Source organism: Urocitellus parryii, chromosome 7 (genome assembly GCF_045843805.1).
Source record: "Urocitellus parryii isolate mUroPar1 chromosome 7, mUroPar1.hap1, whole genome shotgun sequence".
In the NCBI taxonomy this organism is placed as follows: Eukaryota; Metazoa; Chordata; class Mammalia; order Rodentia; family Sciuridae; genus Urocitellus; species Urocitellus parryii.
Window position 1 is genome coordinate 164,248,084 of NC_135537.1, and position 16,249 is coordinate 164,264,332.

The 16,249-nt window shown below is 37.5% G+C and overlaps 1 protein-coding gene across 4 annotated transcripts in view; it reads left to right on the plus strand.

Annotated features, from left to right (window-relative positions):
• The first annotated feature begins 283 nt into the window (after positions 1–283).
• Positions 284–16,249, plus strand: part of Atp6v0a1 (ATPase H+ transporting V0 subunit a1) — a 57,642-nt gene continuing 41,676 nt past the window's right edge. For 2 of the 4 annotated variants that reach the window (XM_026386696.2, XM_026386697.2), the window contains exons 1-5: positions 284–365; positions 2,557–2,717; positions 12,468–12,546; positions 14,295–14,392; positions 15,088–15,216. In XM_026386696.2, the coding sequence (XP_026242481.2) occupies positions 2,601–2,717; positions 12,468–12,546; positions 14,295–14,392; positions 15,088–15,216 (423 nt within the window). In that variant the 5' untranslated portion in view covers positions 284–365; positions 2,557–2,600. Of the gene's footprint in view, positions 366–2,556; positions 2,718–12,467; positions 12,547–14,294; positions 14,393–15,087; positions 15,217–15,265; positions 15,515–16,249 lie in introns of those variants that run through there. The other 2 variants (XM_026386698.2, XM_077801013.1) reach the window with 2 other exon arrangements.

A 16,249-nucleotide genomic window follows, 5' to 3' on the forward strand; every position in this document is an offset into this window, starting at 1 on the left:
CTCAGAAACCCAGGGCTCCGAGCACCCGCACCGCTAGCCCTCCTAGTACCCAGCGCCCCCGACCCCACACCACCCGCGCTGTCAGCTTTGCCCCCGCCGATCTTCACTGCTAGGAATCACAGCGCAGGGACCAAGATGGCGCCACCAGGCTGAGGCTCGTCCGCACCCCAGCGACTCCGCACTGCGGCAGCCCCAGCGAGGCGGCACCCTATTGGTCAATAGCGATGAAGTCATCTTGGAGGCGGGGGCTGGCGGGGGCGCAGGGGCGGGGTCTTCTGACGCACGCACGTCGAGGTGCTGCTGCCCGGAGCCGCGGAGGCTGTGAGCTTTCTTGGTTGCGGCGGTGGCTGGGCCGGCAGCCGAAGGTGAGCGGGGGTCATAAGTATAGTGCGTCCGGGAGCGGCCTTCGAGGAACGCAGGAAATCCTTCTAATATCCGCCTTCCTTGTGGCAGGAATTAGCAGGGATCTTGGGGCTCTGAGAGAAAATTGGGAATCATTCCTCACCTTGGGCACCCCTCCTATGGGCAAAGGGACCGGAGATTCACTGTCTTTTCAAAGACCTGAATTACTTCCCCGATTTAAGGAGGTAGAGGGACTGAAGGTTTTTTGGGGTAGCCAGAAGAATTGTGGGGGGTGCTTGATGAAGGGTTCCCTAGTTTGGGGATTCCTGCGCTTTTTCTCCCTTACCCGGGAGATAGGTGTGCCTGGGTCCAGAGAATTCCTCCTTTCTCACTGGGTAGGAAAAGGAAATGAAGCAGGTGAATAATACCTTGGTGGAAGCCAGGACTGGATGACTGCCGTGAGTTCCTTGGAGGCAGGGCACGAGGGTCGCCTTATTATCTTTTGCAGAATTGCTCTCCATATTTCATTTTGCCACCCAAAGAAACCACTTGGGCCTAATTCGTTTTCTGTTTGACTCTAGAGGGATAGAGATTCTAGGGAGACTTGTATTCATTAAAGAACAAGAAGAGGGAGGCCACTCATTGGAGGCTATGGTTAATGGCAGCCCCTGAATTATATACTGAGCAGGCATAGTTTTATGTGTTTCGAGGTTGTGGGAATATATCCTTATTAAGCGGGATGGGGTGGGGCTGGTAACAGCTGATTTGGATGATTCAGGTACACACAGTCTTAAAATCAACCCACATAGTCTCTTGAGAAATCCTTGCTTATGTTGGTGTGTGTGTGTGTGTGTGTGTGTGTGTGTTTGTTTATGTGTGTGCGTGCGCGTGCGGGCGTGCGAGTTTGCTGCCTTGAATATCAAATGCAGAAAGGGTTTTGTCCTTCAGTTTCTCAAAATGTCTCCCAGCCTTCCAGAATAGTGAATCTTCCTTTGATGTCAGTCTCACTTATCAATAGGGAATCCGATGACCTTATGGTACTAAAAATAGAGTATGTTTTGCTGCGGTTAGATACTGTAGAGTCCAGTGCTTCACGTAAGCTGATTGAGAGTAAATAATTTCACTTTCAGGACCACTGATAGCGCCAATTGTCTTTCATACCCGGCAAGTGTTTTCCCCAAAAGGAAACATTTATTGGCTTTTGTGTGAGAAAATTTGACTAGAAGAATGTAATTATCTCGAAGATGGAGATGAGAAATAGAAAGCTGCAGAGGTGGAAAGCTTTTTCTCTGTGGCTTGTTAAAATTGCTTTGTCATTGCAGATGTGTTCCTGTTATGCTTGATTTGATGAGCTTAATATGCAGTCTCTCTTTGTTAGATAATAGTTAATTGGATTCCATAGTGGGGGAATGGTATTTTCAGAGGAGTTTGGAAGGTTAAACCCCTTATATAGCTCTAGCTTTAGGATAATGATGGAGCTTTGGCCTAATGGGCATTGTCAGTAGAGGGGAGAAAACTTGTCACAATACAGACATCTTTTATAAGAGGGCAATCAAGGGTTGGGTGTATGGCTCAGTGGTAGAGTATTTGCGTAGCATGTGCAAGGCCCAAGGTTTGATTCCTAGTCACAAAGGAAATAAAAAAAAAAATCAAAGTTTCTTCTATTTGTTTCCTGCTCAACAAAACAAAAACTGAGCAGTGTGAAATGTCACTGCCTCATACTATATCCAGGATATTTAAAGAGCTGTTTGGAGTTCCCAGTTCCTGTCTTTAATCCGAATGCATTCTTATGTATTAGGTTGCCCAAAATATTGTCATTTAATCTTGATGTTGACTGCAGAGGATGTGACTTTACATCTGACACTGCAGATGTCAGATTCAGTAACTGCTTTTGCAATTTTCCATTCTTTTTTTTTTTTTTTACAGTACTAGAATTTAAGGGTGTTTTTCCATTGAGATACTTCCCCAGTGCTTTTTATTTTTTTGAGATAGGTTCGGGCAAGTTGCTGAGGCTGGTCTTAAACTTTCTCTATCTTCCTGCCTCAGCCACCATACCAGGCTTCTCTTTTCCATCTTTCTGAGTAAGATATCAAAACAGTTGTTAAAAACCTGTCAGCACCAGCTGAAAGAAATAAAATTCAAAACAAAAGAGCATCTCCTGGGTATTGTTTTTAGGTGATTTCCAAAGTCATATCATTTTCTCTCTTCCCTCAGGTTGGAACAGAAGCCAGAGACTCAGTTGATTACTTTCTGCAACCATGGGGGAGCTTTTCCGGAGTGAGGAGATGACGCTCGCCCAGCTATTTCTACAGTCAGAAGCTGCTTATTGTTGTGTCAGTGAATTAGGAGAACTTGGAAAGGTTCAGTTTCGTGATGTAAGTAGTTGTGGGGCTGCTTCTTGATTACTACTGTATTCAATTTTTCTTGTCATAGCCAATAACTATTATCATGAGTGATTTGTTTTTTTATTTTCAAATTATCAATTTAGGCTGGGTGCAATGGTGCACGTCTGCAGATCCAGCTATTTGGGAGGTTGAGGCAAGAGGATTTCAAGTTTGAGGCCAGTCTGGGCAATTTAGTGACCCTGCCTCAAAATAAAAGAATACAGAAGGCTGTGGATATAGCTCAGTGGTAGACCCTGGGTTCAATTCCTAGTACTCCCCCCCCCAAAAAAAAAAAAAAAAAGAACCGCCTTACTGGTAGAATGTGTGCTTCAAGTTGTCTTTTCAGAGATGAGAATGTTTTGTGCCAATCCTTCCATGCTTTTGCTAGTTCCTCTTTTGAGAAGTGTCCTAAACACTCTCAAAGTAATTGTTGGGATGCCAGAAGAGTATACCTACTAGCCTGTTCTAGCATTTTCAAGGTTTTCACTTTGCTTTTGGGCTCTTTAATACACATAGCAAGATATTTTTTAAAAAATTGTTGTCATTCTTCATACAATAGGACTTCTTTAAATAAAAAAAATCGGAGGCATCAGATATAAGGGTATAGCTAAGCACATACCGATAATCCATTATTTTGAGTACTTGGAGATGATATCAAAAGAAAATGGACAGGCTTGGGGATATAACTTATTAGTAAAGAGAACACTTGCCTAGCATGTGTGAGGCCCTGGGTTCTATCCCCAGCAAACAAACACACGCAAAACGGACAGTCTAAGAGTAAAAAATGTATGCCCCAAGGGCCTTATAATCTGATAAGGAAGACATAGAGGGAGGGAGAAGTTAATAATGCAGTACTCCCAGACTCTGGTCCTCCTGTTACACTGGTCTCAAAGCTCCATGTACCTCTCTTTCATAATATTTATTGTGGTCATGATTTTATATTTATCAGTGGGAGTAGGTGATTTAAGTCTTAATTTTTTTTTTTTTTTTTAAATTTAAGTCTTTTTCTTCTATTATCTAAGCACCATGAAGACAGGGGCATTCTTTTTGTTCATTAGGGTATTTTATTTTGTACTGGGGTGCTTAACCATTGAGCCACATGCCCAGCACTTTTTATTTTTTATTTTGAGACAGGGTCTTGCTAAGTTGCTTATGACTTCACTAAATTGCTAAGGTTAGTCTCACATTTGCAATCCTTCCTGCCTTACCTTCCCAGATTGCTGGGATTAAAGGCATGTACCACCACGCCCAGCTCATTATTATCTTTTTTTAAAAAATATTTTTTTTAGTTATACGTGGACACAATATCTTTATTTATTTATTTTTGTTTATTTTTGTGTGGTGCTGAGGATTGAACCCAGTGCCTCACCTGTGTGAGGCAAGCGCTCTGCTACTGAGCCACAACCCCAGCCCTCATTATTATCTTTGATGGCTGTATCCAAGGTACAATCAATATTTGTTGAGACAAATGGATGAATGAAAGAGCAATGATCACAAAGGGATGGAAGAAATCAATATAGACTTCCTGGAATTAGCAAGCTTTCAAATTCTCAATCTGAGCTGAAATTGGACAAATATAATCCAGTGAATTCATTCTTCATTCTCTTTGAAGCATTTTGAATCATTTCTCTTTAACTGTTCTCCTTGATTGATTCCTTTTCTTACTTTTCTGATGGACTTTTTATCTTCTAGCTTTTCTTTGATCCTCCCTGTCCCTACTATAGGTGTCAGTGTTCCCCAAGATCTCTGCTGTCTCTGGGTAAGCGTCTCTGACCCCCAAACTTCCTTTATTACTTTTGGTGATCTCTCTAGTCTTAAATATTTCATCTTTATTCAGTGAGTCCCGGAATCTACATCTCTGGCCCTTAGTTCCCAGACACCATCCCTGCTTTTACAACGCTCCGAGATTATTGTCCTCCTGTAATTCTGTTTCTCAAGATCACTAGGTCTAATTCTTAGTACCTTACTTTTTTTTTTTTTAATAATTTTTTTAAAAAAATTTATTTTTTAGTTTTAGGTGGACACAATATCTTTATTTTATTTTTATGTGGTGTTGAAGATTGAACCCGGCACCCCACGCATGCCAGGTGAGCATGCTACCACTTGAGTCACATCCCCAGCCTCAGTATCTTACTTTTTCACAAACTATTTCAGTATCATGACTTTCTTTCTTTTTTTTTTTAAACAAATTTTTTTTTTTAAAGAGAGAGAGAGAGAGAATTTTTTAAATATTTATTTCTTTTTTAGTTCTCAGCAGACACAACATCTTTGTTTGTATGTGGTGCTGAGGATCGAACGCTACTGCTTGAGCCACATCCCCAGCCCAGTATCATGATTTTCTATGTTCAGTATTTTTTCAAGTTTTGTTTTCTTCTTCTTTTTTTAATGTATATTCATTAACAACAATTTTTGTGTAAATTTTATTGAGGTACAATTAATATACAGTAAGATTTGTCAATTTTATATGTGTGCATGTTATGCTGGGGATTGAACCCAGGGCCTTGTGCATGCTAGAAAATGCTCTACAAACTGAGCAATATCCTCAGCTCTGATTTCTTCTTTTATAGATCTTTTTTTAGTTGTAGATGGACTCAATAACTTCTATTTACTTATTTATTTTTATATGGTGCTGAGGATCCAACCCAATGCCTCACACATGCTAGGCAGGCCCTTTATCACTGAGCCACAACCCCAGCCCTTCTTCAAGTTTTCTAGACTTGGAACATAAGTGAAACCTGTTTTATACTTAATTTGCATATTTTCTCTAGTTCTATTGTGTCTCCTTTCTTTCTTTTTAAAAATTTTTTGGTAGGGGTGGTACTGGGGATTGAACTCAGGGGCACTCAACCACTGAGCCACATCTCGAGCCCTATTTTGTATTTTATTTAGAGACAGGGTCTCACTGAGTAGCTTAGTTACTCACCTTGGCTAAGCTGACTTTGAACTCTAGATCCTCCTGCATCAGCCTGAGGAGCCATTGGGATTACAGGCGTGCACCGCCATGCCTGGCTCCTTTCTATTATTTTCTATTATCTATTATCTTCTTATCTTTTACTTAAATTGTATTTCAGTCATACAAAGAAAGTATAGAGCCAGGCATGTTGGTGCATGCCTGTAATCTCAACAGTTTCAGAGGTTGAGACAGGAGGATTGCAAGTTTAAGGCCAATCTGGGCAATTTAGTCAGACCCTGTCTCAAAATAAAAAGGACTGGAGATGTAGCTCTGTGGAAAAGCCCCCCTGGGTTCAATTCCTGGTATTAAAACAAAAAAGTATAGGTAATAATATAGTGAACACTTAAGAGGTAAACATTTCAGGCATAAATGAAACCTCCTACAGATCCTTCTTCTATACCATTTCTCTCCCTTCTTCCCCTGAGGTAATCTGTACAGTCATTTTTTCTTATATCTTTGTCATGTCTTTTTAAATTTTGCTACATATTTATGTATAACTAAATAACATGTAGTATAATTTGATTTATTTATGATATGAGGGATTGAACCTAGAGTTTCACACATGCTAGCCAAGTGCTATCCTACTGTATCTATCCTTCAGCAAAAACTTTCTTTTTTCCAATGCTGGAGATTGAAGCCAGAAATGCTCTACTACTGAGCTACATCCCTGGCACATTTTATTTTTTGTTTTGAGATTGAGAATTTGCAATCCTCCTTCCTTAGCCTCCCAAATCGTTGGGGTTGCAGATATATAGCACTGTGCCTGGTTTGTAATTTAAAAAATTATTTAATAAATAAGTATTTTAAACATTTTTCAATTTTAATTTCCAATTCAGCAAAATTTGTTAGCTATAATTGACATAAGCAAAAGCTCTTTGGGGTCTTTTTTTTTTTTTTTTTTTTTTAATTTGCAGGTTTGGGGCTGGGGTTGTGGCTCAGCGGTAGAGTGCTCTCCTTGCATGTGCAAGACCCTGGGTTCGATCCTCAGCACCACATAAAAAAATAAACAAGTGAAATAAAGGTGTTGTATCCAACTACAACTAAACAATAATTTTTTAAAAATTAAAAAAAAATTTGTAGGTTTGTTTTTTTAGTTGTAGATGGACATGATACCTTTATTTTATTTATTTATTTTTATGTGGTGCACTGTGTTTCACATATGTTAGGCTAGTGTTCTACCACTGGGCCACAACCCCAACCCTCTTTGGGGTCTTAAATAATTTTTTTAATATATATTTTTTTCTAGTTGTCAGTGGACCTTTGTTTATATGTGGTGCTGAGAACTGAACCCAGTGTCTCACACATTCTAGGCAAGTGCTCTACCACTGGGCTATAACCCCAACCCCTTAAATATATATATATATATATATATTTTTTTTTTTTTCTTGTGATTACTAGTTCTTTTTTATTCTAATTAGTTATACATGACCCCTTTAATAATTTTTAAGAGTCTAAAAGATCCTGAGACCAAAAAGTTTGAGAACCATTGTCCTAGAGAAACTACCACATAGGTATACCTGAAGAATATGTAAGAATCTATTCTATAAAACTGAGAATTAGAATCAATCTAAATGTTCATGAGCAGGAAAAACTATTGATAAACTGTGTATATGCTTAAAATAACTATACAGGAGTTTAAAGGAGTGAACTAGAGCTACTTATATCAAACATGATCAAATTTCAGAAACATTGTTTTTTTCATACTAGAAGGTGAACCCAAGGCCCCAGTGTGCTAGGCAAGAGATGTACCATAGATCTACATCTTCAATTCTGTCTCAAATAAATTATGAAAGGGCTGGGGATATAGCTCAATGAAAGAGTGTGGGGATATAGCTCAATGAAAGAGTGTTTGCCTAGTGTGTGAGAAGCCCTGGGTTTCATCTCCAGCACCTACAACAGCAAATTGGAATAATAAACTGACTACATACTATCAAATAATGTTTTTATGAGCCAGGCATGGTGGCATATGTCTGCAATCCCAGCAACTTGGGAGGCTGAGATGAGGATTGCAAGTCGAGGCCAGCCTCAGCAAATTAGCAAGACCCTAGGCAACTTAGTGAGATCCTGTCTCAAAATAAAAAATAAAAAAGGACTGGGGATGTGGCCCAGTGGTAAAGAAGAGTGGCGTGGATTTTTCTTTGTTTCTTTCTTTTATTTGATTCTGTGGAGGGAACCTAGGATCTTTCTCATGTTAGACAAGTGCTGCTGAGCTACACCCAGCCCTGTTTTTACATTTTCTTTTTTGTCTGAATTAATAGAAGATGTATAGATTTCATATCTACTTCATCATTCATTCTATTGTGGTGTGTGCATCATGAGCCTCTGCAAAACTGCACTGAAGAGCTGGGGATGTAGTTCATTGGTAGTGCTTACCTAGCGTGCTCAAGGTTCTGGGTTCAATCTCCAGCACTGCAAAATAAATAAAAGAAAATTTCACTGAATACTCATGAAAAAATGAGAATGATGTCTTTGTGTTATCTTTGTGCTGCTCTAGGGCTTATAATTAAGAAAGGGCATTGCTGAGTATTGTGTGCATCTTTGTTAGATGTTGTCATAGTGTATTTCCCAATGGAAGTATCTTCCTGGACACATTCCTATTATGCTGTCATTCCACAATTATGTCAAAACTTTTATGTTTAGTCTTAAATTTTCCAATGTGGGGCTGGGGATGTGGTTCAAGCGGTAGCGCGCTCGCCTGGCATGCGTGTGGCTCGGGTTCGATCCTCAGCACCACATACAAAGATGTTGTGTCCGCTGAGAACTAAAAAATAAATATTAAAAAAAAATTCTCTCTCTCTCTCTCTCTCTCTCTCTCTCTCTCTCTCTCTCTCTCACTCTTTCTTAAAAAAAAATTTCCAATGTGATGGGTATAAAATGGTATCTTGTAGTTTTTAATTTGCATTTTCTGCATTGATACAGTTGATATCTTTTTATCTGTTTGTTTGACATATGGGCTTCCTCTTGCATGAAATATGTGTTCATATCATCTGTTTGGGTTTTGTGTGTGTATGTGTATATATACCAGGGATTGAGCCCCCACGGGCGCTTTACCACTGAGCCACATCCTTAGCACTTATTTATTTATTTATTTTTTATTTTTGGTACTGGGGATTGAACTCAAGGGCACTCGACCACTGAGCCACATCCTCAGCCCTATTTTGTATTTTATTTAGACAGTCTTACTGAGTTACTTATTAGCACCTCGCTTTTTGCTGAGGCTGGCTTTGAACTCTTCAATCCTCCTGCCTCAGCCTCCTGAGCTGGGGTTACAGCTGAGTACCACTGTGCTTGGCTCTTTTTTTTTAGAGAGAGAGAGATAATATTTATTTTTTTTAGTTCTTGGTGGACACATCTTTGTTTGTATGTGTTCTGAGGATCGAACCCGGGCTGCACGCATGCCAGGTGAGCGCGCTACCACTTGAGCCACATCCCCAGCCCTGCGCTTGGCTCTTAGCCCTTTTTTTTTTTTTTTTTTAATAAATTTATTTTGTTTATTTATTTATTTTTTTATGTGGTGCTGAGGATCAAACCCAGTGCCTCACACATGCAAGGCAAGTGCACTACCACTGAGTCACAACTCCAGCTCCCTGTTAGCCCTGTTTTTGTATTTTATTGGTACCACAAATTGAACCCAGGGATGGTTAACCACTGAGCCACACACATCCCCAGTTCTTTTTTAGAGACAGGATTTTACTGAGTTGCTAAGTGCTTTGCTAAATAGCTGAGGCTGAGTTTGTATTCGCAGTCCTCTTGACGTCGCTGGGATTATAGGTGTGCACTACTGTGTCTGGCTTCGTCTGCTTGTTTTTTAGTTGAATTGCTTGACTTTTGCTTATTGACTTTTGGGATTTGTAAAAACAAGTTTTTCATGTATTCTGAATTCTTTACTCCTAATTTCTTCCAGGCTGTGACTTTACTTTTCTTTTTCCTTTATTTATTTGTTTATTTTTTATATTTTGGTACTGGGGACTGAACCCAGGGGAACTTTACTACTGAACTACATTCCTAGCCCTTTTTAATTTTTAATTTTGGGACAGGGTCACACTAAGTTGCCAAGGCTGGCCTCGATTTTAAAATCCTCCTGCCTCAAACCTCCTGAGTTGTTGGGCTTACAGATGCACTGACTTTGGCTTTGGACATTCAGAGATTTTTTTTTTTATACCAGGAATTTAACCCAGGGGTGGTTTTTCACTGAGCCTCATCCCTAGTCCTTTTTTTTTTTTTTTTTGAGACAGTTACTTGCTAAATTGCTTAGGTCCTTTCTAAGTTGTGAGACTGGCCTCAAACTTGTGATCCTCCTGCCTTAGTCTCCCAAGTCACTGGGATTTACAGGAGTGTGCCACTATGCCTGGCTCTACATTTTTTTGATAGCCACAGTCCAATGATCACATTAAAGAAATTTAATGTTAATGCAGTTTCCTAATGTGCAGTCATTCTGATTGCCCCAGTTGTTCCAAATAATGCCCTGTGAAGCGAGGTTCAAGGTGCTTGTTGTGATTTTTGTTTTTAGACCTGTGTTGGTGGAATGAGGAAGGAGTGAGAAACAAAGGGTGGAATTATCAGTAAAGAACCACTTACAGGGACACAACCACATCAATGTTTATAACAGCACAGTTCACACTAGCTAAACTGTGGAGCCAACCTAGATGCCCTTCAGTGGATGAATGGATAAAAAAAAATGTGGCATATATACACAATGGAATATTACTCAGCAATAAAAGAGAATAAAATCATGGCATTTGCAGGTAAATGGATGGTGTTTGAGAAGATAATGCCAAGTGAAGTTAGCCAATTCCCCCAAAACAAATGACAATGTTTTCTCTGATATAAGGAGGCTGACTCATATTTGGGTAGGGAGGGGGCTCATGGGAGGAATGGATGAATTCTAGATAAGGAAGAGGGGAGGGAGGGAAAGGGAGGAGGCAGGGGATTAGCAAGGGTGGTGGAATGTGATGGACATCATTACCAAAAGTACACACAAATTGGGTGTCAACCTACTTTATATACAAACAGAGATATGAAAAATTGTGGTATATATGTGTAATAAGAATTGTAATGCAAAAAAACTCCTACAAAGTACATGTATAAGACATGAATTGGCGTGAATGTACTTTATATAAAAGATATGAAAATCTGTGCTCTATATGTGTAATAAGAATTGTAATGCATTCCGCTGTTGTGTACATTTTTTGGCAAGAACACTACATACACGAGTGCCCTTTTCAATATGTTAGAAGGCACACAATGTCCTTCTGTTTAGTGAAGATAAATTTGATCACTTGATTTAGGTATTGTTTGCTAGATTTCTTCATTGTAAAGGTTTCTTATTCCCTTTGTGATTAAGAAATAAAATGGGGTGATACTTTGAGACTGAATATACTATTCTCCAAAACCTTTTTAATCTTTAAATAGTTTTTGTATCCCTTGACCAAACCTGTCTTGTATTAGTGATTATATTGGTACTAACAAAAATGACTTTCTAATTCTATTATTTCCTGTTCTTTTTTTTTCTTTTTGCAGTATACTTTTCTATATTTTCTTGCAAAATTTATTTAAAATGTATTTGTTTATGTAGTGATCTATTTGGACTTTATTATTTTTTTGTATTAAGTGAAGTAGGGATCTGATTTATTATTTTCCCATGTAAAAAAACAGTTATCTCAGAACTTTTTGAATAGTGTGTTATTTTATTACTTGTGATCTCTTCTCTAAAATATTAAGTTTCATACATATTTGCATCTGTTTTGGGTTTTCCTCTGGTCAGTTGGCTTGTTTTGTTTATTTCTATGCTAATAAAGCAATAATTTCATTGCCATAGCTTAATACTAAAGTTTGATATTGTATAGGATACAAGTTTTCCTACCTTATCTATCATAATTTTCTTGGCTATTCTGGCCCCTGTGCTCTTCCATAACAATTTTATTTATTTTTGGTACTGAGGATTGAAACTAGGTGTGCTTAACCACTGAGACACATCACCAGTCCTTTTAATTTTTTAATTTTTAATTTTTTATTTTGGGACAGGGTCTTTCTAAGTTGCTTAAGGCCTTGCCAAATTGCTGAGGCTAGCCTTGAATTTGTAGTCCTCCTGTTTCAGCCTCCCAAGCCACTGGGATTACAGGTGTGTGCCACTACACCTGGCTTCTGAGATTTTTGTTCATAAGAAAGTAGGGCAAAATGCCATGTGTCATTCCTATCTTATTCTCGAATTTAAGGGGATTATCTATCTACCTACATCTATCTATCTATCTAAGTATGTATATATGCATGTGTATATATGTATATATGTGTATATGTGCATATACATATATATACATATATACACACATATACATATATATATACATATATACACACATATACATATATATATATATACACACACAACACACACACGTATAATTTTTTTTTCCCCCTGGGGATTGAACTCAGGGGAACTTGTTCAACATCCCTAGCCCTCTTTATTTTTTATTTTGAGACAGGGTCTCACTAAGTTGCTGAGGCTGACTTCAAACCTGTGATCCTCCTGCTTTCAGCCTCTGGAGTTATTGGGATTATAGACGTGTGTCACTGTGCCTGGCTTCTTTGCCCATTTTACCTCCATTCCAGCTTTAGCTGGTGTGACTGATCACAAGGCAGTTTTTTTTGTGTGTGAATATGGATAGTTTTGATTAGTGTTGTGTTATACAGTGACACAAAGTTAGGTTCTCAATTTGTAGTATGTTACTTGTGAACAGAGGAAATAGATGCAGTATTTGAATGTTTGGTATTTTGTTCTTATTTCTCAGTTGAATCCAGATGTGAATGTTTTCCAGCGGAAATTTGTGAATGAAGTTAGAAGATGTGAAGAAATGGATCGAAAACTTCGTATGTACCTATTGGTCTTGTATGATGTTCTTCTAATGAATCATTTATCTTAAATTAGAGATATTAGTCCTCTGAATAAAAGAATGAAAATACTATGGGAGAAAAATAAGAGAAAAATTGTGATCATGTTTTAAGATGAATATCTTTTATACATACAGATTATGTGGAGTTTGGGCTAGGTAGTGCTTACTGGAAACCTGTTCTAATGACAGGCTGCAAGCCAAAACACTGTAATTATTGTGGGATTTTTTTTTTAAACATTTTTTTAGTTGTAAATTGAACTTTTAATTTTATTTATTTATTTATTTATTTATTTATTTATTTAATGTGGTGCTAGGATTGAACTCAGTGCCTCATACTTGCAAGACAAGTGCTCTACCACTGAGCTACAACTCCAGCCCTTTTATTTTATTTATTTATTTATATGTGGGGCTGAGGATTGAACCCAGGGCCTCACACATGCCAGGCAGGTGCTCTACCACTGAGCCACAACTCCAGCCCCTATTGTGGGATTTTAATAACATAACTACATTACAGTATTCTGAGCATCATCAATTTTAGGTATCAGAAGAGCTACCTTTTAAGGTAAACTATTTATGAGAAAGGAAACTAACATTAAGTTCCTGTTGAGGGCTAGGGTACTAATGAATGAATGAATGAATACTTTGTTTCATTCATTTCCAACTACATTCCTTCAATATAGGTGTTACCTCATTTAATAATTGAGGAGACTAAAGATCAGAGTGGTTTAGTGACTTGCCCAAGAACATAAGTAGTTGTGATGGAATCAGTATTTTAAACCAGGTTGTTACCCAGGTTCTTGCCATTTTACCAAGTCAGATTATAGTTAGCTGATAGGGGGAATTTGGTCCCCACTTAAAAAAAAAAAAAAGTTGGTAATTATTCCCTGAAATATTCTTTTCTCTTATGGTGCTTTTTGTTTTGTTTTTAAATATTTAGTTTTTAGTTGTAGTTGGACACATACCTTTATATTATTTATTTTTATGTGGTGCCAAGGATTGAATCCAGGGCCTCACACATGCTAGGCAAGTGCTCTACCACTGAGCTACAACCCCAGCCCTCTTTTGGTGTTTTAAGTCTTTTACGTTTTATTTTTATTTTTATGCTTAAAACTGGCCTGATTATTTTAAACAAATCATACACACACACACACACACACACACACACACACACACACTTATTTATTTATTTTAGTTGTAGATGGACACAATACCTTCATTTTTATTATTTATTTTTATGTGGTGCTGAGGATTGAACCCAGTGCCTCACATGTGCCAGGTAAGTGCTCCACCTTTGAACTACAGCCCCAGCCCTTTAAAAAACCCTTTTGATCTAGAGTTATTTCACTGTAGTGTGTTATCAAATACTTAGTTGTACTCTTCTTCTGGAGCTCTCCTTGGCCTATTATAGTATCTGAAACAGAACCACCATACTTGGAGATACAGTTGCATAGTGTGGAGAGTAAAAGTTGGTTAATTCCAGTTTTTAAGATTCAAAGGGGGAAAGAAAGCAGTTGTGAACTAACCATCCTTTTTGGGGTGGTGTTGGAGAATGTGAAGTACAGTAGAGGGATATGGAGAAAAAAGGTGCTTCTTTATATGAAGGTTCCTTCTTCTTAGAATGAAATTCTTTGTAACCAAGTTTTGGCCCTCCCACCCCCAGTAGTGGCAATTCCAGGCATGCAGCTGGACATGAATTTTTTTTTTTTTTTGACACTATCATTTTAGGATTTGTTGAAAAAGAGATAAGAAAAGCTAACATCCCAATTATGGACACTGGCGAAAATCCAGAAGTGCCCTTTCCCCGGGACATGATTGACTTAGAGGTAAACAATTCTAAGAAAGCCAGATAAGTTTCTTTCTACTTAAATGCCAAAATTAATTTCCTGAGTTGGTAATTCTTGCTAACCTTGTGAGCATTGTCTATGGATTTTAAGTTTCCTGAAGATGGGATTGAAGTGAATTCTCTTTTTTATGGTATCAAATAGTATTTCAGACAGCATCATATGCTACTAATGAAATGTTCATTGGTTTCTTGAACACTTATTGGATTAATGTCAACTTGTCTTGTGGCTTATTAACCTCATAGACTAAATGAATTGCCACTGGGTTTTTTTTGTAATATATTATCCATCTCAATTAACCAAGAAATTTACTGAGTGTACCATAGACTATATAGATAAAGAAAGACTTGTAAGCAAAAATTTGCAAAAAGAAAATGTAAATCAGCATTTGCTTGGTAGGTATAATACATCTTTTTAAAAAAATATTTATTTTTTAGTTGTAATTGGACACAATACCTTTCTTTACCTTATTTATTTTTATGTAGTGCTGAGGATCAAACCCAGGGCCTTGCACATGCTAGGTGAGCGCTCTATCACTGAGCCACAATCCCAGTCCAGTATAATGTATCTTTGACTTATTGGTGTGGCAATAGTTCTTTGAGATAAATTCATTTAATGTCTTTTAGAGTAGTATATTAAACTTAGTTTGGGTTAATAGTTTTCTTTTTTCCCTCTAGGCCAATTTTGAGAAGATTGAAAATGAACTAAAGGAAATCAACACAAACCAGGAAGCTCTGAAGAGAAACTTCCTGGAACTGACTGAATTAAAATTTATACTTCGAAAAACTCAGCAGTTTTTTGATGAGGTCAGACTATTGTTTCTTTTAGTATTTGAGAAGCTGATATTATATACCTGCACAAGTGGGCCATATTTTTATTCCAATAATTATTTTAATTTGCTAGTTTGGAAGCAATATCATTTTTGCATCCTGTTTTAGTTGAAGAAATGTCAGATTATGTTCCATTTTTCATGCAGTACACAGCCAACCATGGTTTTGTATATTTTCATATTTTTGCAATTTTTCATCTTCAAGATGGGGAAAGGAACTCTAAAATCATGTATACACATAATTGAAATTTGGCATTATATTTATATATCATAAGGTAAGTATATGCTTAAGATTTAACTTGAAGAAATAAATATTTGGTTACAGACAAAATGATAACAAAAGTTTAATCTCTAAATCTTTTGTCAGCAAAAAAAAATTTTTTTTTTTTTTTTTAATTTCTCTGTTCATTTATCAACTGTTTGGCACAGGTTTTTAGTGCTTTAGGTAACATGTCACACTGACTTTTCAAATTTTTCATGTGATATATGAAAATATTGGTAGGATGCTTGTTTGGCTTTTCATATAAATGCAATTTCATTATATTATGAGGAAAAAAAAATAAGTTCCTGGGTTAAATATGTAGATGACAGGTCTGGGGTTGTAGCTCAGCAATAGAGCACCTGCTTAGCATGTTTGAGGCACTGGGTTCGATCCTCCACGCCACATAAAAATAAGTAAATAAAGGTATTGTGTCCATCTACAACTAAAAAAAAAATTTTTTTTTAAATATGTAAATGACTAAATTGCCAGATGACAGCTTGACAAGGGGACTCCCATGAAAGCACTTGAAGTCAGGCTTGTAGAAAGTTTCCTTCTTCAATTAAACCTAGGGAGGAGTCTTAGTTGCTCTCAACCTGAGTATTTTTTTTTTTTTTTTGATAGACCAAAATATTGGTAACTCTCTTTTTGACAAGTGTCTTTGCCATAAGATTGTTAGATGTTGATGGACCTTTATTTTATTCATTTATTTATATGCAGTGCTGAGAATTGAACCCAGGGCCTCACACAT